General features: G+C 51.1%; 1 protein-coding gene across 3 annotated transcripts in view; it reads right to left on the bottom strand.

Annotated features, from left to right (window-relative positions):
• The window catches only part of slc39a14 (solute carrier family 39 member 14), a 40,119-nt gene that overhangs the window by 10,094 nt on the left and 3,697 nt on the right, over positions 1-26,328 (bottom strand). For 2 of the 3 annotated variants that reach the window (XM_052041269.1, XM_052041268.1), the window contains exons 2-6: positions 19,375-19,516; positions 17,802-18,027; positions 15,182-15,368; positions 4,285-4,454; positions 1,670-1,792 (exon numbers count right to left, since the gene is read on the bottom strand). In XM_052041269.1, coding sequence (XP_051897229.1) covers positions 1,670-1,792; positions 4,285-4,454; positions 15,182-15,368; positions 17,802-18,026 — 705 coding nt within the window. In that variant the 5' untranslated portion in view covers position 18,027; positions 19,375-19,516. Of the gene's footprint in view, positions 1-1,669; positions 1,793-4,284; positions 4,455-14,453; positions 14,624-15,181; positions 15,369-17,801; positions 18,028-19,374; positions 19,517-26,328 lie in introns of all 3 variants that reach the window. The other variant, XM_052041271.1, reaches the window with a different exon arrangement.

The following is a 26,328-nucleotide window of genomic DNA, read 5'->3' as shown; positions in this document are numbered from 1 at the left end:
GGACAGCCCGTGATCCACTCCTATCACACGGCACGACAGATTGGGTGGCCCGCCTGCCCTTCACCCGAATTTCAACCATTTACAAATTGCCAACATTTACTGACCCACAGGGTGGCTGCATGTTCTGGGGCAGTCGAGTAGTGGTTCCCCCTCAAGGCTGCAAGTGCAGACTCCGCGATCTGCATGACGCTCACCCTGGGGTGGTCAGGATAAAGGCACTTGTGAGAAGCTGTGTGGTGGCTGAAAATGGACACCGATATTGAGAATGTGGTGCGTATCTGCCCTATTTGTCAGAAGGTGCAAAAAGCATTACCAAAGGCCCCCCTTAAACCATGGGCCTGGTTCGATTCCCCGTGGAACCGCATTCATATCAACTGTTTTAGAACGTCCTGGGGACATGTTTCTGGTTATTGTGGCTGCCCATTCAAAGTGGACAGAGGCGTTACCGACTGTACGTCGTGTTCCTCAACAAGTACTGGAACTAAACTACGGTCGGTCTTTGCCACGTTTGGTATTCTGGAAATGATCGTATCCGATAACAGCCCAGCTTTCCTGAGTGCAGGATTTAAGGAGTTTGTAGTGAAGAATGGTATTGGGCACCTGACATCGGCTCCATATCGTGCTGCTTCAAATGGCCCAGCTGAGTGAGCACTGCAAACAGTGGAACAGGGCCTTTCTGAACCAACACAGGGTGAGTTGATGACGAAATTAAACCGTTTCTTGTTCTATTACTGAATCCCTCAAACGAACTAACGGGCGCCTCCTGCGCTGAATGAATGTTCAAGCGCACTTTACACACCAGATGGAATCTCCTGATGACGGCCATCCAGGAACGAGTTTGCAGCAAACAAGAGGCCATGAAATAAAACTGTGACACCCACAATGGGCCGCCAACGTTTGGCGCCGACGACAAGGTCGACACTCAACTCACGCATGAAGGAAACTGGCAACTGGCTGTCGTCCGACACCATAACCGTCCAGCTGCAGAACTTGAATGGCCAGACGGACAAACTGTCAGGGAACATTTGGGTCACGTGCGCCAGCGAACTGACAAGAGGACCCAGTGAAGCCACAGGAGCGACCCCTGCCAATGAAGCTACCGTTCAAGGAGATGAACCACGGACGCTTCATCGAGAGGGGAACCTTCACAGCCCACCGACCTCGGCATTGGCTGATCAGGGAGACACCAAGAGAGAAGACCCCAACCGCACCCCCCCAACCCCCCCCACAGCGGTCTACGAGGGTGCGTCGGCCGGTCAACCGGCGGAAAAATCTTCTCAATGTTTCCCCATGTTCACCTGACCAATCTTCCCCTGCAGTTCCCTCCTGTGAGGGGAGGGGTGAACCGTACAGAGAATGCGGAGAATGCGCACGTGTGCACCTGTGCACATGCTGGTCAGTCGATCGTCCAGAGGATCGATGGTGCGCATGTGGCAGTACACATGCACACATAGGCCAGCCAATCGCTTGGCAGAGCAACAACACCCTCTGACGCATGCAACTTCACTTTAGGTGCAGGACTTTGGGGGCTCGTGTGATTTAGGTCTCCGCAGACCTTCTCGTAGATCTACAGTTGCGCACCGTTGTCGTTCTTGCTCTATGCATACGTAACACCCTGGACACCCACTGACTCCCAGCGACCCTGATCTCCCCCTGCCCCCCAGCGTACCTTCTGTTTGGGCTTCATGATCATCTTCAGGATCTTCTCTGTGAAGAAGAACAGATAGAACCCCCCGAACAACACCACCGATTTCGACACGTAGTCCGGCTTCTGGGGGTCAAACCCGAATGCCTGTGCAAGGACAAGACCTTGGTAAGAGAGGGACGGTCACTCAGCCAACATCACTGGACTTGGTCAAATTAAGATGAGCGGCTCTCAGCCTTCACTCATCGGGCACGGGGATTGACCCGACCTCTGGTCAAAGCAAAGTCCAAACAAAACAGGTCCAAGTGGGCAACCTGAACCACCTCAAGGGCTGGTGCCAGGGACGTGTGTCCCCGATGCAAACACATCCAATAACACACGGGCCCCAGGGTGTGTGTGGGGCAGCAGCCGGAGACAGGGGATGTGGTCACCAGGGAGGGGTGTGTGCACGTGCGGAGACCGCAGGAGAAGGTTGCTGGCTCTTCACCACTCCGGGGTGGACCCAGCCAACGGGGCACCCTTGTCTCTGGACCGTGTCCCTCCCGTCAACAGTGGGGAGAGCAGGTGGTCTCCGTCAGCTTCCCGTCAAAGCGCACAGTTCTCCGCCCCAACATGAAGAACAACCCACAGGATCGGCAGGTGGTCAAGTGTGAGTGGGGCTTCAAACCCCATTCCACCCCCCCCCCTTCACAGCCAAGGGCTCAGGGTGGGGGCCCCAGACAAAAGGGGTAATGCTGGAAGTGGGAGGGTGGGAAGCATGGGGTGGGGGTGTTGAGGTCTCGTAGACCTCCGCTGCCAAGAGCTGTGGGAGTGGCAGCTCGGACGCAGAACGAGGTTCCTCTTCCCGCCACGGACCGAGAGTCTCGAAAAGATAGAAAAGGAATACAACCTGACCGGTGGCGTCGACCTGTAGGCATCAACCCTCACCTGGAAACCAAAACAGTCGGAGCAGAAAGCAAACCACAATCAGGAATAACAAGACAGACCAAGCAAAAACGTCCCCTCACTCAGGGTGCGTGGAGAAGGTGCTGCCGGCTCTCAATGCCCAACTGTTGGTTGGTCATTGGGTATCACTCAGTCATCGATCCCCTCCTCCCCCATCCATCTTCTCTGGCTGACATGGCGGGGGGGGGGGGGGGGGGGGGGAGGGGGGGGTGCGGGTTCTATAGGGAATGTGGGGGTCCCGATGGGAGAGGGCGTTTCTTTCTGTGGGAGAAGCTAGAACCAAGGGTCAATGTTTAAAAATTAGGGATCGCTCGTTTAAGAAGAAAAATGTCTTCGGAAGGTCCTGAGCCTTTGGAACCCTTTGCCTCAAATGGTGGCGGGAGCAGAGACTGGGGATATTTTTAAGGCAGATAGTTGGTGAAGTGCGGGAGAGACAGGTTAGCAAGGGTAGATGGGAATGAGAAGGTTACAATCAAGTCAGCTGTGACCTTACTAAATGGGGAAGTAGGGATGATAGGCAGACTGGCCTCCTCCTGTTCTAATCTGGATGTTTGTATCCAGGGACCTCTCCACTGCACCCCCCTGCCCAGCCCAGGGCCCAGAACACACCCGACTCACCACCCCTGCCTGCAGCCGGGCTTTACAAAGGTTGGGCAGAACTTCCTGCTCCTGTAACATTTCCCTCCGCAGCCTTCTCCACTGCTAACAGACCCCAGTGATGTAGGTCACACACAGAGGCCCTTCAGCCCATTGTGGCCATGCCCACCAGAAGTAGAATGTTCCCACTTCCCCACTCCTGATCCCAGGTCCTGACTCCTCCGGGTCCTTTACAGATCCATTGGGGTGGTCTACCTCCCCCACCCCTTCCAGCAGCATGTTCCAGCTCTTTCCCACCTTCGGATATCTGTGTACAACCCTACCCCTCCTGCCCAGTCCCCCTGAGGATTCTAGAAGGCCACTTAGTCTGCAAGTGTTCTTGAAGTGAGCACCAGCTCCACCCACCGTGTTTACGTCTTTCTGTCCTCCCTCCGAAAAGGAAAGATTCTCACTCCGGTCCCCGAGCCTCACCCACCTGCCTGCTTCTGCCTAGTCCTCTGCACTGTTCAAGAGGAATGTTTAGTCCTCCTGAGGGCTCTGGAAGTCTACCCAGCCCTCTGGAGGGTTCTAGAAACCTGCCTAGCACTCATGGGGTTCTAGAAGACCGCCCAGTCCTCCCAAGAGTTCTAGGTCTGCCCAAGCCCTCTTGGGTGTTCTGGAACTCTGCTTAATCCTGAGGGGCATGAGCGTTCATGAAGTGAACATCAGTCAGCAACTCCTTTGGTCAATTTAGGTTACCGTTTCACCTCTGACCCCAAGGCTTCCAGAACTGCCTAAGAAGTGGGCTGCTGGCCTGGATTTGGGGATGAAGGGTGACCTCCAGACAGGGGTGACCCACACCCACACCCTCGTCCTTCATGGTGGGAAAGGTTGCAAGTTCGGGAGCTGCTATCGGACTAGCTCAGTGGCAGGGTGGCGGCGGACGGGCTATCAACAGAGCGAGCTGTAAGGAGAAACCTTGCTGTGTCCCTTCTTTGGGTTAGGGAAAGTGAGAGGTCAAAGGTTCTGGGCAACAAGGCCAAAGGTCAGGCAGGGATCGGCCTGAGCACATTCTCCACGCACAGCTTGTGTCAGAGAACCAGTGGCATCTACAGTACCTCTGGGATCAGCTGAAAGAGGGCGTTAGAGTAGAGCGTCCCGATTGCCAGGGCAATGAAATAGAGCAGCAGTCGCTTGTAAAAGGTTTTCCTCATGAATGGCACCACACTGGCCCCCAGCAGGGAGCAGAGCGAGATGACTGTCACGCAGAGAAAACCGTAACCCCAGACTGACGACCAACAGTCGAGAGACCAGGAGACGAAGAGCGAGGGGAGGTTATTCCATGGGAGGAGAGGAGACAGATAGAACAGGGGAAGGAGGGGGGGTAGAAAAAGAGAAAACCGTTAAATCAAATCAATCAATCAATTCAAGATGTCCCTTGCCCCCGTCAGACCTGTGACCGATGAACAACCACCTGGAGTTTGGCTCCGCTGAAGGTTAAGAGGTGGAGTTCAGTCCCGGCTGATTTCTCGAATAACATTTCATTGTCAGCTCCCTGGCATCGATTGCCCTGAAGTTGGGGTACATCTCTACATCCACCCCCCCAAAATGCACACTCTCACCCAGGGTTCAGGACCCTGGACTTACAAGGGAACATCTGTGCCTAAGTTCCAAGGACCCCTCCCACCCTGGACATTCTCTCTTCCCCCTTCCATCAGGCAGAAGATATAAAAGCTTGAGAGCACGTACCACCAGGCTCAAGGCCAGCTTCTATCCCGCTGTTATCAGACTCTTTAACGGACCTCTTGTGCGATAAAGAACTCTTAATCTCTCAATCTACCTCGTCATGGCCCTTGCACCTTATTGTCTACCTGCACTGCACTTTCTCCGTGACTGTAACACTATATTCTGCATTCTGTTATTGTTTTCCTTTTGTACTACCTCAACGAACTTATGTGTGGAACAATCTGTCTGGATGGCACCACACAAAGTTTTTCACTGTATCTCGGTACATGTGACAATAATAAACCAATTACCAGCTTCTAATCATCGACTCCAAGTGTTACGGACTCAGTGAAAGTCCCTTTAAGATAGAAAGTGTGTGTGTGTGTGTGTGTGTGGGGCGTGCTTACGTCAATAGAAGATAAAGGACGTAATGACGTTGTTGAAGAAGAAGAAGAAGGAGAGAGAGAGAGAAGGGAGAGAGACACCAGCCTGCTTGTTTTCTCTATCGATGGATGAGAAACAATAACTGTGTTTGCCACTGAAATCCATGTATGGAAGTTGGAAGTAATCCGGTGGAGTTCACTTTGTTGCTGACCTGTAGAAGGAACCAGGTATTTGTATGTGGACGACCACGGTTCGGATGCTTTTCGGGGTGAGGAAGTCACTACCGAGTAAACACTGAAGTGTCGTTTGGGTTCCATCGTGGAACATTTGGATTTCGTATGTACTCTCTCTATGTTTTTCTACATCTACATCTTATCTTCAGACAACGGTGGTTGTTGAAGAAGCCCTTGCTCATGTTTCACCTTATGGCTTGCGGAACTGAACTTTAAGAACCATTCAGGAACTGGGAGTTTTGGACTTTGTCACACACACACACACACGAAGAGTTTAGTTTTGGGGTTAACGTTCGAGGTTTAACATTCTTGAATTCTAACATACTAACATTTTTACTTTTATTTTACATATTATCATAAGTAGTGATTAATAAAATAGTTTTTAACACTGAATCATGCTCAGTGTGTTTCTTTTGTTGCTGGTTTGTGACAAAATTGGGGGCTCGTCCGGGATAGTTCCCAAGGTTAACGAGATTCGTCCGGGATCCAATCCAAAGGTTAACGAGTGTCATCTGGGATCGTTCCCCAGATTGACGAGATTTGTTCGGGATTCAATCCAAAGATTTTTGAGGGAGGTCTGATAAATTCTTTTTAATTGGCTTGTGTGTGTGGAAACCAGCAGCAATGGATATTAAGGCATTTTTGGAGTCACCAACCCAAAAAGGATTGGAGGTGGCGAAAAAGGATGATTTGATAAAGATTGCTACAAGGCTAAACCTTACAGAAGTAAAGCAGTCTATGAGAAAGGCAGATATTCAGAGACTGATAGCTGGCCATTATGTGGAAAAGAAGGTGTTTGAGAAGGAAGTGTTAAAACAGTTTCCTGGCAGTGAAATAGCAATTTCTGAGGCACAGGTGCAGCTGGCAAAGATAGAGGCTGAACGAGAGCAAAATAAATTAGAAGCTGAACGAGAACAAAAGAGATTAGAGGCTGAACGAGAGCAAACCCAGTTAAAGATAGAGGCTGATCTAGCAATGAAGCAGATGGAATTGAAGAGGATGGAGCTGGATAGTGAGGAGAAGGAAAAACAGAGGCAGCATGAGTTACAAATGAAGCGTAGGAGTTTGGAATCTGATTCTGAAGATGGTTTTTCAGCCAGTAGGGAGGTTCGATTAGTCCCTCCTTTTGAGGAAGATCAGGTTGATCAGTATTTCCAACATTTTGAAAAGGTTGCTGTGAGTTCAAACTGGCCAAGGAAAGGATGGGCTCTTATGGTACAGAGTGTGATTAAAGGTAAAGCTCAAAAAGCTTATTCTGCTTTGTCTGCTGAGGATGCAGCTGATTATACCAAGGTAAAACAAGCTATATTGAAGGCCTATGAATTGGTACCTGAAGCTTACAGACAAAAATTTAGAGACTTGAGGAAATCTGCAGATCAGACATATGGAATTTGCCAATGGAAAGAGAATATGTTTTGAACGATGGTACATGGCTAAAAACGTAGATGGGGATTTTGATAAATTGAAAGAATTGATATTAGTGGAAGACTTTAAAAGATGTGTTCCAGCTGAATTAACAACATATTTAAATGAAAAGGGAGTGGAAATTTTACAAGAAACTGCTAGGTTGGCAGACATTTATGCTTTAAATCCAAAATGGGGACAACCTAAAACCTTTCAAACGAGTTATAAGGACAATCCAGGTAAAGTGGAGATTAAATTGGGAGGTAATCAAAAAGGAAAAGATGAAAAGAAGCCAGGGCTGGAGAAACCTGTTGAGCGTACTTGTTATTACTGTAGGAAACCTGGCCATGTGATATCTAATTGTGCCCTTTTGAAGAAAAAGAAGGAAGCTGGGCCCAATGCTTGCTTTCAGGCAATTAAAAATCAAAAAGGTTTAGGAGATGCTGTTAAAGATCAGTCCTTGCAAGAGGGAAAAGCGGAAAAGTTGGAGGAGGTGAGAAAAGAATTCCGTTCGTATGTATCAGAGGGTTTTGTTTCACTGAATGATGAGTCACCCCAGGTGCCAGTGAAAATTCTTAAGAGATACTGGGGCTAGTCAATCTCTCTTGCTGGACAGTGTTTTAAATTTTGGTGAAGAAAGTGACACTGGTGAAGTAAATCTAGTACGAGGTGTTACAGGTGAGACCATGTCTGTCCCTTTTCACAGGGTGATTTTAAAGTCAAAGTTCGTAGAAGGACCAGTCGAGATAGGGATAAGACCTAGTTTGCCAGTGGAAGGAGTTTCTTTGTTATTGGGAAATGACCTTGCAGATGGAGAAAGTGATCCTGTGGTACAGTTAACAACCAAACCAAGGATTGATGAGTCTGAGAATGATCCAGATGTTTACCCATCATGTGCGGTGACTCGAGCTAGAGCTAAAGAATTAGCCAAGACAGACAGTCCGGTGCAGTCTGATGTGGTTCCTTGTGACAGTCCTAAACAGGAAGAAAATTATGATGCCTTATCTGAGACTTTTCTGTCTTCACTGGAGGATCAACATCCTTATAGTGAGCCTGAATTTAAAGATTTGTCTTTGTCGAGGAAGGATTTTATGGTGGAACAGACAAAGGACCCTGAATTGACAGAATTGAAAGAAAAAGCTCTCTCATGTGAGGAGATTGAAAAGTGCCAACTGGATACTATGTCAAAAATGGAGTGTTAATGAGGAAATGGAGACCTCCTCATGTTCCTGTTACTGAGGAATGGGAAGTTATTCATCAGGTTGTTCTTCCAAAAGTTTATAGGGATGAGATTTTAAACCTGGCCCACAGTATGCCTTTGGGTGGTCATTTTGGTGTGAATAAAACTGTAGGGAAGATCTTGAAACAATTCTATTGGCCTGGTTTGAGAAAAGATGTGGTGATGTTTTGTCGAACCTGCCACACATGTCAGATGGTAGGTAAACCAAATCAAAAACCCCCTGTGGCTCCTTTGAAACCAATTCCTGCTTTTGGTGAACCCTTTTCGAAGGTGATTGTGGACTGTGTTGGTCCATTACCAAAGTCTAAGACTGGAAATCAGTATTTGTTAACCATCATGTGTGCCACTTCTAGATTTCCAGAGGCAATACCCCTTAGAAATATTAAGGCCAAGACGGTGTCAAAGGCTCTTGTAAAATTTTTTTACCTTGTTTGGTTTGCCAAAAGAAATCCAATCTGATCAAGGTAGTAATTTTATGTCAAAAATTTTTCAACAAATAGTCTATGAGCTGGGAGCAAAGCAGATTGTATCATCTGCATATCACCCAGAATCTCAAGGAGCTCTGGAGAGATTTCATTCTACTCTCAAAAATATGCTGAAGACTTATTGCTTTGAAAACACCAAGGATTGGGACGAAGGTATCCATTTACTTTTGTTTGCCGTTAGAGAATCGATCCAGGAGTCAATAGGATTTAGTCCGTTTGAGCTTGTGTTTGGACATAGGGTGAGAGGACCTTTGGAGTTGTTAAGAGAGCAATGGGTAAATGAAGAAGTTCACTTGAGTCTGTTGAACTATGTCCAAAAATTTAAAACTCGGTTGGAGAGAGTCTGCCAGCTAGCGAGAGAGAATCTGAAAACAAGCCAGATAAGAATGAAGACATATTTTGATAGACGTGCTCGGCCTAGGACATTCGCAGTGGGGCAAAAGGTGTTGGTATTTTTCCCTAGCCAAAATAATCCCTTGCAAGCTCGTTTTTCTGGACCCTATGTTATTGAATCTCGAGTGACTGATCTAACATATATAATCAAAACACCAGATAGACGCAAGAAAAAACAACTCTGTCACGTAAACATGCTAAAACCTTATTATGAGAGGGATTCAGTTGTGGCCTTGGTGGATGGTGTAAAGGTTGTTTCTAGAATGCCTGATGTTGATGTTGAGGAAGGCCAATTTAGACCAAATATTGTTCCATCAAAACTAAAAAACCAAAATATCATGGAGAACCTTGAAACGAAGTTGGACCATTTACAAGTTTCACAAAAACAACAGATGAGAGAATTAATTTTAAAATTTAAAAATCTGTTCCCAGATGTTCCAAACAGAACATCGATAATTACCCATGATGTTGATGTTGGGGATGCAAAACCAATCAAACAACACCCATATCGAATGAATGTGGAAAAAAGTAAACTTGTTGATCAGGAAATAAAATACATGTTGGAAAATGATATTATTAGACATTCTACTTCAAATTGGAGTTCGCCCTGTGTTATTGTACCTAAACCTGATGGAACTGTTAGATTTTGCACAGATTACAGGAAAGTGAATGCTGTAACAAAGTCAGATGCTTACCCTATTCCTAGAGTGGATGATTGCATAGACAGAGTGGGAAAGGCAAAATTTCTTACAAAGATTGACCTATTAAAAGGGTACTGGTGTGTTCCATTAACAGATAGAGGAAGGGAGATTTCAGCCTTTGTAACCCCTTCTGGATTGTATGAATACAATGTTTTGCCATTTGGAATGAAAAATGCTCCGGCAACATTTCAAAGAATGATTAATTCAGTGATTCATGGGTTAAAACATACAGATGCCTACATTGACGACTTAGTGACTGGGAATGATACTTGGGAAGATCACATCTCTGCGTTAGAAAGGTTGTTTGAAAGACTTTCCAAGGCTAACCTTACAGTTAACTTGGCTAAAAGTGAATTTGGCCATGCCACTGTGACGTATCTTGGTTATGTTGTAGGTCAAGGCAAGCAAGCTCCTGTTCAGGCAAAAGTTCAAGCAATATCTGAGTTCCCTATTCCCACAGGTACGAGGACTGTTAGAAGATTTTTGGGAATGGTTGGATATTATCGAAAATTTTGTAAAAATTTTGCTGATATTGCTCTTCCCCTAACTAATCTTCTGAAGAAGGGAGTAAAGTTTGTTTGGACAGATTCTTGTCAAGAAGCATTTGAGAAGCTGAAAGCCATTTTATGCTACCATCCTGTGCTCAAAACACCTGACTTTGAAAAGCCATTTTCATTAGCAGTAGATGCCAGTGATGAAGCTGCAGGAGCTGTGTTGTTGCAGAAGGGTGACCTTGATGATATTGACCATCCTGTAGCTTACTTTTCAAAGAAATTTAATGAGCATCAAAAGAATTATTCCACCATAGAGAAAGAATTACTGTCGCTTGTTTTAGCCTTGCAACATTTCAGTGTATATGTTTGCACCGCTCAGAAACCATTGACTGTGTATACAGATCATAACCCATTGGTGTTTCTGAGCCGAGTCAAAAACAAGAACAGAAGGCTGTTAAACTGGAGTTTAATTTTGCAAGAGTTTGATCTCATGATAACTCACATTAAAGGCAAAGATAATGTGATTGCTGATTGTCTTTCGCGATGTTAAATGGGAAACATGTATCTGTACTAATCTGATAGTCTGTAGTTGTGTAGCATGATAATTATTAACATTACTAACTGTATGCGCGGTTAAAATTTTCTTGGAAAAATTTTTTTTAGGTGGGAGGTGTTACGGACTCAGTGAAAGTCCCTTTAAGATAGAAAGTGTGTGTGTATGTGTGTGTGGGGCGTGCTTACGTCAATAGAAGATAAAGGACGTAATGACGTTGTTGAAGAAGAAGAAGAAGGAGAGAGAGAGAGAAGGGAGAGAGACACCAGCCTGCTTGTTTTCTCTATCGATGGATGAGAAACAATAACTGTGTTTGCCACTGAAATCCATGTATGGAAGTTGGAAGTAATCCGGTGGAGTTCACTTTGTTGCTGACCTGTAGAAGGAACCAGGTATTTGTATGTGGACGACCACGGTTCGGATGCTTTTCGGGGTGAGGAAGTCACTACCGAGTAAACACTGAAGTGTCGTTTGGGTTCCATCGTGGAACATTTGGATTTCGTATGTACTCTCTCTATGTTTTTCTACATCTACATCTTATCTTCAGACAACGGTGGTTGTTGAAGAAGCCCTTGCTCATGTTTCACCTTATGGCTTGCGGAACTGAACTTTAAGAACCATTCAGGAACTGGGAGTTTTGGACTTTGTCACACACACACACACACGAAGAGTTTAGTTTTGGGGTTAACGTTCGAGGTTTAACATTCTTGAATTCTAACATACTAACATTTTTACTTTTATTTTACATATTATCATAAGTAGTGATTAATAAAATAGTTTTTAACACTGAATCATGCTCAGTGTGTTTCTTTTGTTGCTGGTTTGTGACACAAGTAGCGGGCCTCTAGTTTTAAGGTGTCCCCCTTTCCACCCACGCCCTACCAGAGGAGATGGGACTGGTAGTGGGTGCGTTGAGTAGGGAGTCACCGTAACCTGGGACCTGCCCACGGCAACACCAGTGAGGCCTCGGGCCCACTCCACAAATCAGGTGGAAAGTTGGACAGAGCGTTGGGGATGGAATTCAATCCCAACAAGTGTGAGGTGATGCATTTTGGGAAGTCAAATAGGGGTCGGACACATCTGGTAAATGGTAGGGCTCGAAGGAATCCTGATGAACAGGGGGACCTAGGAATCCAAATCCATAATTCCCAGAAAGTGGCAACACAGGTAGATGGGGGTGGGGGGTGAAGGCACATGGCATGTTTCATAGGATGGGGCACAGAATACAAAAGTTGGGACGTTAAGTTGTAACTTTACAAAATACCGTTAAGACCACACTTGAGTATTGTGTGCAGTTCTGGTCGCCACACTATACGAGGGATGTGGCTGCACTGGAGAGGGTGCAGAGGAGATTCCCCAGGATGTTGCCTGGATTGGAGTTATGGGGAGAGATCGGACAGGCTGGGACTGTTTTCCCTGGAGCGGAGGAGGCTGAGGGGTGACTGACAGAGGTGTATAAGATTATGAGATAGGGTGGGCAGTCAAAATCTCGTTCACCCCCAAGGTTGGGGTATCAAACACAACACAGGTTTAAGATGAGTTTTAAAGAAGAACTGAGGGATAAGTTCTTTTCCCCACAGAGACTGGGTGATATCTAGAACTCGCTGCCAGAGGTGGTGGAGGAATCGGACACAATGATGACATTTAAGAGACATTTAGACAGAGATTTAAATTGGCAAGGCATAGAAGGATACAGACCTAATGCGTGCAAATGGGATTAGCGTAGATGGGCAAAAAGGTCAGCATGGACGTATGGGCCGAAGGTCCTGTTTCTGTGCTGTACAATTCCAGGTTCCACATGGTAAACTGGCACCCAGCACCCCACTCCTGTTACCAGGGTGGGGGCAGCCCCCAAAGCCCCACCCAGCACCACACTCCTGTTACTGGGGTGGGGGCAGCACCACAGCCCACACTCAGTGGACGTGCGGGATGGGGAGGGGCTGCTGCTGAGATGGTGAAACTCAGGGAGCCCGTGTGATGAGGGGGTTCGGTGGGGGTGGGAAGGACTTTGCCTTCCCCAGTGCCCCAAGCTGGCTGGGAAGTCCAGGCAGTTGGCAATGCTCAACGAGGTGGTACAGGAGCCTGAAGACCCACACTCATGTTTCAGGAACAGCTTCTTCCCCTCCACCATCAGATTCCTGAACGGTCCGTGAACCCATGAACACTACCTCGTTATTCCTTTTCTTGCACTATTTAGTTTTGTAATTTATGGTAATTTCATGTCTTGCACTGTACTCCTGCCGCAAAACACACACATCAGTGATAATAAACCAGATTCTGATGCAGAACACGACCCACACACCCTGAGATACACCAGTGGGAGCTGTGTAAGGGAATACAGTCATCCCTTGCACCCCGTGTGACTCACACCCACAAGTTGCTGGTTAAATCTCCAGACTGGTGCACTGACCTGGGAATGGTTGATATGTGTTTCATGCTGGGGACTAAAAGGTCAATTTTCAGCTGCACAACACGAACAGAAAATCAGTGTTGTGCAAACAAGTTCCCAGGCAACTGTTCTTCTCCACTCCTAACTCCTCTAATGATCTTAAGACCTCATTCATATTACCTCCTAATCTCCTACAGCTGGCAATACAAGCCCAGTCATGTGCCCTGTCACTACCACTTAACTCTTCTGTTCCAGTCTCATTTGGAAGCCAATTGGGGAATTGCTGCTTTTACAATTTGTGGACTCACTCCCACAGGAGCGATGTGTTAGTCAAGAAATCGCGCCGGTCCAGTCACAGAGCAGATGGAGAAACAACGCTGGTCACTGGGTTTCAGGTGGGAGAGTCTGGCCTGGTACCAGTCCCAAGGTGTGGTGCCTGTGATCCAATTACAAGAGTCAGGTATTGGCTCCACATTGGTGAAGGAAGCCACTTTAGGTTAGAGCTTTGATGTGAGATCTGCCCATGTGTGAGGCAATTCTCAGAGGAGGGCATAAGTAGGGAGGCAGTGGAGAAGCCTCATTCTAGGCCGAGCTTTGCCCAACCGATCTCATATCCCCGCAGAGACACGCTGAGATTACCAAAGGGTGAGGGGCTCGATGGGCAGTCTCTCAGACCGCCTGAAACCCATTGAAGCAGCTGTTGCCAATACTATTGGAATGAGCTTCGACACTCTGTCACCTACAGCGTGGCCCCGTGCTATACACAAACACTCAGTACGCACGTCACATGGATGCTGAGCTCTTCATTTAGAAGTTTAGCCCTAACTCCACTCACTCAGGTCAAAGGTCTTAACACCAACCCCCACACGGGTCAAAGGTCTTAAGCCCAATACACATTCAGGTCAAAGGTCTTAACGCCAACCCACTCACCCAGATCAAAGGTCTTAATCCCAACCCACACTCAGGTCAAAGGTCTTAACCCCAACCCACACACTCATGTCAAAAGGTCTTAACCCCAACTTCCTCACCCAGGTCAGAGTGTCTTAACCCCAACCCATACACCCAGGAGACAGGACACTGTAATAGTGGGTGGATGTTGCAATGGGTGCCACAGTGAGCTCAGTAACACCAGACACACACACACACACACACACACACAGGTAGAGCTGGCCCGCAGGTACACAGAGTGTGGAAGTGGTTACCAGGCGGTCTCCTGGTGACCTGGTAATTGTCTCCCAATAAAGCTCAGCAGAGGAGGTGAGAGGGGAGTTGCTCGTGTACTGCACCTCTGGAATCAACTGCAAAATGGCGGTGGACATCAGGGTGCCGATCGCCAGGGCGACAAAGTAGGTGAGGACCCTGTGGAAATAACGCTTTCCCTGGCACAGGGTGACCGTGGCTCCGAGCAGTGAGCTGAGGTTTATCACCGATACGCTGACAAAGCCAAGGCCCCAAACTGTGCACAACGAAAGCAGTCGTTGACGTGTTACTTCAAAGACATCGCTAACCCAACCAGACCAACATTCACTCTTCTGGAGATCCCCGGGACACAGCGATCCACTGGAGAGGCAGTCACTGCTGCAAAACTGGCAAAGGACAGATGAACTGTACACAGCAAGCTCCCACAAACTGTAGCACATAATGACCAGATAATCAGCTCCATTGGTGAGAGAGCTGGGGGGATAAACAATAGCCAGAGGCAGCAGGAGAGATCCCACCCAACTTCCAATGATGGCCCAGGGTTTATCCACACCTGACTAGCAAGCATCCAGTCTCAGTGTGCCCCTCCCTCAGTACCTCCCGTCCCACAATGTGCCCCTCCCTGAGTACTGCCCCTCCCACAGTGTGGCACTCCCTCAGTACTGCCCCTCCCACAGTGTGGCACTCCCTCAGTACTGTCCCTCCCACAGTGTGACCCTCCCTCAGTACAGTGATGGGAAAGGACAGAGAATGAGGTGGGGAGAGGGTAACGGGGGTACTTTCACCAGGCTCTGTTCTCCCTCAGGTGACGTACCTTCAGCGGTCGTGGGCTTCAACCCCACAGTCTCCTCGTCCTCCTCATTCTCCTGGTTTTCCAACGCACAGGCACCGCTCTCCAGCTGTTGCAGGATGGTGGGACAGATGTGTGTGAAGGTGGTCCCGTCGATCCTGCTGCTGTTGCTCAGGTTGTGCACTGCAAAGATCTCCGAGGAGGAGAGGCACTGAGAGAGGAGAGAGAGAGAGAGGGAGGTGTCAGCCTCCATCAGTCCACAGCTACGAGAGCCACCCTTGCCTTGGCTCCCCTCTCCTCTCTCCCATTAACAAGGGATGCAGAGGAGGTGGTCTTCCATGGGCTGGGAGGTACCAAGGGAACACCACGAGGCTTCAAAGGCGGAACACTGGATGTTCTGGGAGGGAATTCCACAGGGAAAGTGTGCAGAGATCAGGAGCAAAGAGTGGAGTGAGACTGCAGGACAGCAAAGGTCACATGGGTGGGCAGTGAGAGGCCAAGGAATGATCCCTGGACAATGTCCTGGGTTGTGAAGAGAATTCACTGGTTCTCTAGGAGGCCTGAGATGGTCATGGGTTGCAGAGCTGGGGAGAGGAGATGGTCAGCGGGGAAATGGAGCAAGTGCTGGAAGTGATTTGGAATTTCAGCAATCGGGGAGTCACGGAGTGGACCTCAGGCAGGTGAGGTTCGACCTTCTCCATCGCCGAGGCGGCGGGCAATTGGTACTTGCTGCCAGACATGGGAAACGTCTCCCAACCGTCCACAGGAGATACAGCAGCCTGGGTCACAGAGCAGGTCCCTGGTCAGGTGACAGCTTGGCCAAGTAGGGAGAATTTGACACGTGCCCCAGGGGTGAATGATCTGCAGAGTTTGGGGAGGGAGCTCCAAGGGAGGGAGACCCGTGGGAGGGAAACCCGGGGGAGGGCCAGCACTGGTGGAGTAATTACACCAGGGAAGTTCTCTGGAGGAGCGCAGACGTTGCACGGGACTCGAGACGGGTCCGTGGTGCAGCCGCTGCCTCTCAGCTCCAGCACCTCCGCCTCCGGCGCTGTCTGTGTGGAGCCTGCACGTTCTTCCTGTGACCGCGGGGGTTTCCTCCAGGTGCTCCGGTTTCCTCCCACATCTCAAAAGTCAGTGGGTTAAATCATCCGCTGTAAACTGCCCCCAGGGTGTGGGTGAGTGGGAGAATCTGGGGGGGGAGTGGGGGTGGTGGTTGATGGGAATGTGGGGAGAATGAAATGAGGTTGGTGCAAGTGGGTGGTTGATGGTCGGTACGGACTCGGTGGGCCGAAGGGCCTGTTTCTGCGCGGTGTGAGTGTGACAGGCGACGTCATGACGGGGAGCAGGTGGAACCACGAAGTCAATGCAGTTGTTAAAAATATGGCGTCGTTTAACGGGGGCAGCGGAGCAAAGGGCTGCAGTGTGAGGGAGGGAGGATGGGGAGGGACGGAGGATGGTGTGAGGGAGGACAGTGGGGGGAGAGAGGGTGGACGGGGGGGAGGGGGGAGAGGGGGTGGACGGGGGGGGAGGGGGAAAGGGCTGGACGGGGGAGGGGGGAAAGGGGGCGGACGGGGGAGGGGGGGAAGAGGGGGCGGAAGGGGGGGGGGAGAGGGGGAGGGGGGAGAGGGGGAGGGGGGAGAGGGGGAGGGGGAGAGGGGGAGGGGGAGAGGGGGAGGGGGAGAGGGGGAGGGGGAGAGGGGGAGAGGGGGGAGGGGGGAGAGGGGGGAGGGGGGAGAGGGGGAGGGGGGAGAGGGGGAGGGGGAGAGGGGGAGGGGGAGAGGGGGAGGGGGAGAGGGGGAGAGGGGGGAGGGGGAGAGGGGGAGGGGGAGGGGGAGGGGGGAGGGGGAGGGGGAGGGGGAGGGGAGGGGGAGGGGGAGGGGGAGGGGGGGAGGGGGAGGGGGGGGAGGGGGAGGGGGGAGAGGGGGAGGGGGGAGAGGGGGAGGGGGGAGAGGGGGAGGGGGGAGAGGGGGAGGGGGAGAGGATGAGGGGAGAGAGGGGGAGGGGTGAGAGGATGAGGGGGAGGGGAGGGAGGGGGAGGGGGGGAGGGGGAGGGGGGGAGGGGGAGGGGGGGGAGGGGGAGGGGGAGAGGGGGAGGGGGAGAGGGGGAGGGGGAGAGGGGGAGAGGGGGAGGGGGAGAGGGAGGGGGGAGAGGGGGAGGGGGAGAAGGGGGAGGGGGAGAGGGGGAGGGGGAGGGGGAGAGGGGGAGGGGGGAGAGGGGGAGGGGGGAGAGGGGGAGGGGGGCAGAGGGGAGGGGGAGAGGGGGAGGGGGAGAGGGGGAGGGGGGAGAGGGGGAGGGGGGAGAGGGGGAGGGGGGAGAGGGGGAGGGGGGAGAGGGGAGGGGGAGAGGGGGAGGAGAGAGGGGAGGGGGGAGAGGGGGAGGGGGAGAGGGGGAGGGGGGAGAGGGGGAGGGGAGGGGGAGGGGGAGAGGGGGGCGGACGGGGGGGGAGAGGGGACGAGGGGGTGGACGGGGGGAGGGGGTGGACGGGGGAGGGGGGGAAGGGGGGTGGACGGGTGGGGGGGGAAGGGGGGAGGACGGGTGGAGGGGGGGAAGGGGGGAGGACGGGTGGAGGGGGGGGAAGGGGGGAGAGAGGGTGGACGGGGGGGTGGGGGGAGAGGGAAGAGGGAAGAGGGAGGTGGTAACTACCTTGGAGAGACTTCCATTGCCCGTCCCAGCCAGTATCTTGGTGCTTCCAACACCCACATCCAGTCGGTTCAGGAGAGCCTTCAGCTGGTGCAGCGCCAGGACCTCGTTGTCCCCGTAGCGGTTGAGCAGGTCGCGGAGAAAGGCAGCCGGCAGCACTGTTGCGTTCCTCTGCGCCCCAGTGGCCCCCAGCAGGAACACCAGCCCACACACCAGACACAAGTACATGCTGTAACACAGAGGGAGGCAGGTGAGGCAGGCTGTGCAATCCCCTCAGACCAAGGGCGATGCCCACTGTCCAATCACCAGCAGCCACTTCACAGACTGAGGAAAGTGACACCCAGTGGGCAGAGCTGGGAAATGCACCGTGACTGTTGACATAAAAATTAATAATGGGAGATAATGAGTGACCACAGGAAGCGAGAGAGCTGTAGCATTGCCTCCAGTGGGAGCGATAACCAGGTTTGCATGGGACTGATGTGTGCAGCACTCCCCATCCCAGGTACCCGAAGTGTTTGGAGCTCTGGAGCCCAGCTACCTGATCCAAGCCCAACGGGATCTTACTTTGTATCAAGGTTGATGCATTGTTCATAAAACAAACAGCTTTTGGCTTGGGTTCGGCAGTACTTTATCCAGCTCAGGCTTAACGGTGTGGATCCTTTGTTCCTGACCAACAACTGGTGTTTCATCAACAGATCGATGGCATTTTACAACCAGGACTGAGATGGAGGATCAGCCACCATTGTGTTGAATGGGGTAGCAGGTGTGATGGACCAAATGGCCAGCCCCGGTCCCATTTCCTACGTTTCTATACCACATGTACATTGGGCCAGGGGAACGAAATCCTTGGAGCTTGGGTTGGGTTAGGTTTGGTGGGGGCTGGGTCAGAGCGATCCCTGGTTACAGCGAAGGACGTGGAGGGTCTGTAATAGGCGGGGGCTGAAGTAGGAATGGAGAGCTGCGGCGGGGAAGGTTTGTTCAATACAGAGGGTCTGACAGCAGGAACAAGCAGAAGATACATGAGGGCAGAGGAGCAGGGCGCGGGGGGGGGGGGGGTGGTCGCAGGGCACCGGGGGTGCAGGGGCATGGGGGGAAATGCTGGAACTGCGAGATCGAGGACACCTGGAAATCCGAAACAACCAAAAATGCTGGAAGAAAGACCAGCAGGTCAGGCAGCATCCGTGGAGAGAGAAAGCTTCGGTTAATGTTACAGGTCACTAAGCTAACTGGTCAGTTCTGATATAAACAGGAAAGGCCGGTTATCTGGTGAATTCAGTGCTGAGTCCGGAGGCTGCAGTGGGACCCGGTGGAAGGTGAGACATGTTCCTTGGGCTAACATTGGGCCTCGTCAGAACCGTGTGAACAGCCAAAGGCAGAGAAGGTCAATTAGTGGATGGGACGGGGGAGTGGACGGGAAGCTCAGGCCCCACAACCCCCACAGACTGAACATAGGAGCTCCACCTGATCTGTGTTTGGTTTCTCTGGAGGAGGCCACAGTGCGAGTAGGAAACTCGACTGGAAGTGCGAGAGTCTCGCTGCTTCTCCTGGGATCTAAGACAATCGTGAATCCACTTGCCTGCTCTGGTGCCTTGCACGGTCTTGCGAGGACCTGCGAGCTCCCGCACCGGGACAGGAGTCGGTGTCGGACGGTCAGGCAGCGCTGGGACCTCGGCGCGAGACTGCTGATGGAAGTGGGACTGATCCTTACATTGGCCGAGCTGCTGAGAACAGGAAAACACATTAAAGAGCCGGTATAGAACCTCAGACTCTCCAAGTCCCGCTGAAACCCAAGCCAGCACTCACCAACCAACCCACTACACTGTCACGTGGGTGAGACCTGGGGCACAGCTGGGGGGCTCACTCAAAGATAACCAGAGCAATGAGGGCCTCACCCACCTCCACTGCCAATGACCATCCTCCTGACAAAGGCAACATCTGCCAATGAACTGCCAGGTCCCGGACCAGACGAGTGTAAGCCATTCACACATTTTCTGTACAGTTTGTTTGCTTCACAGTGTAGAGGGAACTTTCCCCTGTATCCAACCCATACTGACCCTGCCCTGGGAGTGTGTGTGGTGGGACAGTGCACAGGGAACTTTATTCTCTACCCAACCCAGTGACAATCAAGGGGCCTCTTTTAGGGAGAACAGTTCCAACTGTTGACCCTTGGACTGTTGTGGAGCGCTGGTGGTGTTGGAGTGTCATCACGTCCAGGTTGGCTGGGTCACAGTGACCACTGTGAAAATTCTCCCACTGTGCCGAACATTAACCCCTAATGGCCCATCACTACAGCAGGCACAACTCTTCCTGGGAGACCAACCCATTTGGATCTCCCTATTCAGAGGAACAGGGAATTCCAGAGAAGCTTCCTCACCCAAAGAGTAGTGGGAATGTGAAACATTCTCCCATTGGGAGCTGCTGAAGTGAAATGGTGAGATATTTTGGTGGGAGAAGGGAACAGATGCATCGGTCAAGAGACATAAGTGTGAATGAAAGATACAAGGCAGCATTGACTGGTTGGGCCGTGACCCGTCCCTGGGATGGGACTGCATTGTTGCCAACCTCCCACCAAGAGGGAAGGGGTCAAGGGGCACCATTCTCGTTCTGAGGATCCTCAGCCTCGAGGATGATTTACTTCCAATGTGGGATTCACACACTTTTCCATGGATGGGGCAGGAGGCAGATGAATCGGTGGGTGGGCGGGTTGCTTGAGAGGCGGAGCCTCCGAGTGCTCCCAATGCTGGGGCCCGAGGTTCTCAATGCCATCCTGAATGTTCCTTCTTCACCGAGCGGCCACGGGTCAGAGATTCCCGGGGTCAGAGGGAATGTTGCATGTCCTTCAAAGTGGCTTCAGCAAATCCTCAGATCTGTTCCTCTGACCTGCCTGGCAACGTCTTCACATAAAGATGATGGCAATTATGGCGTCTGGGAGATTCCCAGGTAAATCCTCCTCTTCACGGCCACAGGCGATGAGATTGTGGATGTGGGAGTGAAATGCCTCACTGGCTGATTTTAGAACTTCTGCGGGAATACCATCTAATCCCAAGGCCTTGTTGTACTTCCAGTTGGGAGGTGGCTTTTTCCCATCAGTCCAGAGTGGATGCAAGGCACAACAGGGTAGGTTGCTGTGGGACAGAATCATGTGTCTGACATCAAGGACAGAGCAGCGTTGAAGTGTTCCAGAGAATGTCGGCTGCCTCTCCGTCTTTGACAGATTCACCTCCGTCCCTGGCTCTCGGGTCAAACACTGACCAATGTAGGCCATTCGGCCCATCAGACTGCAACTCTCTGTGTGGGTCGCCTGTCACATCATCACCCTCATGCAAGGAGCTTTATCAGCAACACTTTCAGCCCCAGTCCAGAGGACTCATCAGCATCTGTGCCGAACCCACTCCAAGTCTGTGCAAATCCTCTTTACCTCAACTGGTGGCCCAGTGCTGCTGCTGCCCAGTCTCGGGATGTGGGTGCTGCTGGTAAAGGCAGCATTCAGTCCCAACTCTCGTGACTGGGCCTCTGCAGAGAACAGTTTAAGGATCAACCACAACGTGCAGGTCCAGAGTCACATGTGGACCGGATAAGGTAGGGAGCAGATTCCCGCCCTGGTCGACATTGGTGAACACAGTGCACCTTCACACAACAGATTCACCACTGCTTCTTCTTAAAAACAGCAGGAATCTTGAACTCCCGTTCCATCACTGTGTAACTCCAGGGTACAGTACTGTTGGGTAAAGGTCTGCGCTACCATAACATGTGACACAGCACTGGCTCTGTATAATCCCAGGGTACAGTACGTGCAGGTACAGATCTGTTCCTGTACAATAGTACAGTATTGACCCTGTCTAACCCCAGGGTACAGTATGCATGGGTACATCTCTATTAATTTACAATACACAACTATTGCGCCGTCCCTGTATAACCCCAGAGTACAGATCTGTTCTTGTATAAGGTACAGTACCTGTGAGGACGGGACTGTCGCTGTATACCACTGGGGTACGGTACTGGCAGGGATGGGTCTGTCGCTGTATACCACTGGGGTACGGTACCGGCGGGGACGGGTCTGTCGCTGTATACCACTGGGGTACGGTACCGGCGGGGACGGGTCTGTCGCTGTATAACACCAGGGTACAGTACCGGCGGGGATGGGTCTGTCGCTGTATAACACCAGGGTACAGTACCGGCGGGGATGGGTCTGTCGCTGTATAACACCAGGGTACAGTACCGGCGGGGACGGGTCTGTCACTGTATAACACCAGGGTACAGTACCGGCAGGGACGAGTCTGTCGCTGTATACCACTGGAGTATGGTACCGGCGGGGACGGGTCTGTCGCTGTAAAACACCGGGGTACAGTACCGGTGGGGACGGGTGTCACTGTACAACACTGTGCGCCCTCCCTCTCCACAATTAGACCAGCACAAGCAGCCACAAGTCACAGCAGAAATTACCCACTTGCCTTTAAACTGCAGGATTCAGTTCTTCCAAAGTGTGAACACCCCTCAGAACAAACGACTCACATTTGATGTAACTCACTAATTTTGAAGTCTCTCACTCAGCCTGTGAAACAGATGCCACACATCAGCAATGCAGTGACTCATTAACCTGCTTCCAGTGAGGTGGGTTGTGGGACAAATATCAACACCAAAAAATCTACTGCTGGCAGAACTCACTTTGTCAAGCAGCACGAGGTCCTGATGCAGGGTCTCAACCTGAAACGCTGACCATCCCTTTGCCTCCACAGATGCTGCCTGACCTACTGAGTTCTTGCAGTAGTTTAATTTTAGTTTCAGGCTCCAGCATCTGCAGTCTTGTGTGTCTCTGTAAATATTGACAGTCCTGACAACCTCAACCTGATAATCTCAACGTAGTCCTGTCAGAGGGGCGGTGCTGGGGGAGCGCCGCACCACGGGAGAGGCAGCACTGGAGAAGCGCTGCACCGCAGGAGGGGTGGTCTTTTGGCGGAAGTGTTAAACCAAAGCTCCATTAGCTGTCTTGCGAGATGTAGGACATCCCAGTGCACCATTATGGAGAATCAGGCAAGCTCTCCCTGGTGCCAAGTTCAATGTTGTCTCAACAATTTTGTTTTAAAAAGTACTGATGACTTGGCTGTGGTCACATCGGGATCCGTGGGAGTTTACTCAGCACAACCTGGCAACTGCATCTGCTACATTCCGTCAGTGGCCACATTTCAATAGTCCTCATTGAGTACGCTGTTGGCTCCACAGTCAAATAGTCAACCGATGACCAAGTTCCCCACCAGCGTCAGTGAGTGCTTTGTGACTGTCCAGATCCTCACAGACAATCATCTCTCTGCCTCCATCTTCACTGGACACAGACCAATGATCCATTCCTCTGGGGAGCCAGGAGCCTTCAGCCAACCTTGTTGAAGTCCTGGCCCCCACTACGAAAGGGGGTAAATTCCTTCTCCTGCTGGGGTTTTGAACGTCTGGAGCAGATCCACTGAGGAAAAGTCATGGCCAATTCCTCAGGCATCCTCCAACATGTAGTCTGTTGTGTGGCGTCACTAACACCATCTCTTGACAATGCAACAGGTACACAATAGGGGGCTTGAAACAATGGTGACTCCTCAATCACATCATCCACGACAGTGTGAGATCTATGTGATGTCCACATTACCCGTGTCAGGCACTGCTGACTGCTGGTCTGACTGTGGCTTAACGTGACCAATCATCTCCATCCAGACTGGATCATTTTGAAGACAGTGCTGCCTGAGAAAGCTTCCCCAAGCACCATAAATCCACCAAATACAACTCAGCAGGAAACTCAAAATCCCATCACTACTGTTGAAGCAGATTGGCTGGCCTTGGAAGGGCGCAGCAACGTCAGCAGATAGTGCCGCTACCTCTCAGCTCCAGTGACCTGGCGCTGTCTGTGTGGAGTTTGCACGTTCTCCCTGTGACTGTGTGTGTTTCCCTCAGGTACTCTGATTTCCTCCCACGTCCCAAAGGCGTGCGGGTCAGTGGGTTAACTGGCCACTGTAAGTTACCCCCAGGGTGTGGGTGAGGGGTAGAATCTGGGGGGAGTTGAGAATGTGGGGAGAATAAATGTAGAATTGGCATAGATGGACAGTTGATGGTCAGCACGGACTCAGTGGGCCGAAGGGCCTGTTTCTGTGCTGTATATCTCCATGACTTTCTGACATGATAGAAGAACCAATCCACAGACATCTCTGGGTCCACACCCAATGCCAGCAGGGCTGGTATGATGCAAAAGATGCTGAGATCAAATATCCAGGTTAGGAAGTTTGCTCTGAGGGGTAACAACCTCCACCCCAGAGAAACAGCAACCTCCGGAAGGCCCCAGGAGGATTCAGGGAATCACAACCAGCTGGTGGATGGGGTACCTGAGACAACTCACTCACAATACAACCCGGGGAGTTTCTTCAGTGTGACTGAGGGCTGAGCTCTTGTGGATTTAAATATCCAGTCCAAGATGCCCTCGGATCAGCCACTGGGGCCATCTGCTGTGCCAGACACACTGTCACCAGCACCACTTGCAGAAGACCCGCACAGCCAGTCAGCATCTGACGGCAACACCACCAACAATGAAGCAATGATCGACCAATGTCGGCTGTGGCAGACAGGACCTTCCCTGCACCCGACTAAAGCACTCTCACCCAGACAACTGTTTCTTTCTCCGTGGTCAAGGACGAAGCGCTCAACAGGATGAGGGGAAATGTTTGAAGGAGACACACAAAGTGAAAATTAACAAGTGGACCACCAGAAAGTGAGAACCACTGGACAAGGTTACAGCATCACCATGAGGGAGAGAGTCACATCACATCTTGTAAACAACAGCTTGGCATGGAAGGACGCAAAAGAAACGAGACCCAGACAAACCCCCACCTCCCCTTGATCACCATCTGCTGGAGACCCCATTGCTCACAGATCGAAATCTCCAGCATCAGCACACTCACCTTCAGTTGTTGCATGGATGGGGGAGTTCTTGGACAAGCGATGGTTGGCGATGACTCTGTCAGTGGATGTGGGATGTTGAGATGCTGAAAGTCACTGCGTGAGCACACCAGCATGTTAATATTTCTCCACCCCCCCCCCCCCCACTAACCAATACCCACACTCTGCAACCCTTCGCCGACCTGAGGTGGACATGGTTGAGAACTTCAAGACACTAGGTGAACATATCACCAACAATTTGTCCTGGTGCAGATATGTAGACACTATGGCCAAGAAAGCTCACCAACTTCCTCAGCAAGTTAATGAAGTTCAGCACATCCCCATTGACCCTCACCAATTTTTACATATCCACCATAAAAAGCATCCTATCTGGATGCATCACAGCTTGGTATAGCAACTGCTCTGCCCAAGACCATACGAAACTGCAAAGAGTTGTGGACATAGCTCAGCACATCACGGAAACCAGCCTCCCCTCCATTGTCTCGGTCTTCTCACTGCCTCAGGAAAGCAGCCAGCATAATCAAAGACCCCTCCCACCCCGGACATTCTCTCTTCTCCCTCCTTCCGTTAGGCAGAAGACACAAAAGCTTGAGAACACGTACCACCAGGCTCAAGGACAGCTTCTATCCTGCTGTTACAAGACTCTTGAACGGACCTGTTATACAATAAAGATGAACTCTCAAACTACCCCACCATGGCCTTGCACCTTATTGTCTACCTCCACGGCACTCTCTCTGTTACCGTAACACTATATTCTACATTCTGTTTTATCTTTTCCTTTGTACTAACTCGATGTACTTATGTATGGAATGATCTGTCTGGACGGCAAGCAAATATTTTCACTGTGACAATAATAAACCAATTACCTTCCCACTCCCAAGCACTCCCCTTCTCCCAGTGCCCACCCTGTGCTCAGCACCTCACAGACACAGTGCCCAGAGACAACCCCCCTCCCCCAGCCATTCACACACCAGCCTCCTCCCCTCTGCCAATCAGAAGCTCCTCCTGGGGAGAGTTCATCAGGAGAATGAGTGCCGTGCTAGGTGAAAGGACGGAGGGGGGAGATGGAGTCTCTCAGCGAGGGGATTCCAACACCGATGGATCAGCCGAGATGGGCTTTGATGTCTCTGTTGTACAACAGCAGACAGAGCAGAAACCAGAAGCTGCCAGATATAGAACAGCTGGAGCCATTACCATAACAACACACCACAGGCCCTAGTTAAACACCGCGAGGTTTTCCTGCCAGCTCAAGGATGCAATTAAAAACCTCCTCAGCGTTCTAGAACAGACCAGAGGCCATGAGAGCAGGAAAGCATTAAATGGCTCTCGTCCTCTCTCACCTGGCAGTACCTCAGCTGCACTCAAACCCAGCCCAGCCAAGCACATCCCCACGACCTCATTCACCAGATGAGGGAGATCAGCTGAGTTCAAATCATCGATATTCTCAATCGGTTCCAAACACTGCGACAGACCCGTCCCCACCGGTACTGTACCCCAGTGTAACACAGCGACAGACCCATCCCCACCGGTTCTGTACCCCGGTGTTATACAGCGACAGACCCATCCCCACCGGTACTGTACCCCAGTGTTATACAGCGAC

Source organism: Pristis pectinata, chromosome 29, assembly GCF_009764475.1.
Source record: "Pristis pectinata isolate sPriPec2 chromosome 29, sPriPec2.1.pri, whole genome shotgun sequence".
NCBI classification, from domain to species: Eukaryota; Metazoa; Chordata; class Chondrichthyes; order Rhinopristiformes; family Pristidae; genus Pristis; species Pristis pectinata.
This window is presented reverse-complemented; position numbering and strand designations above follow the sequence as displayed.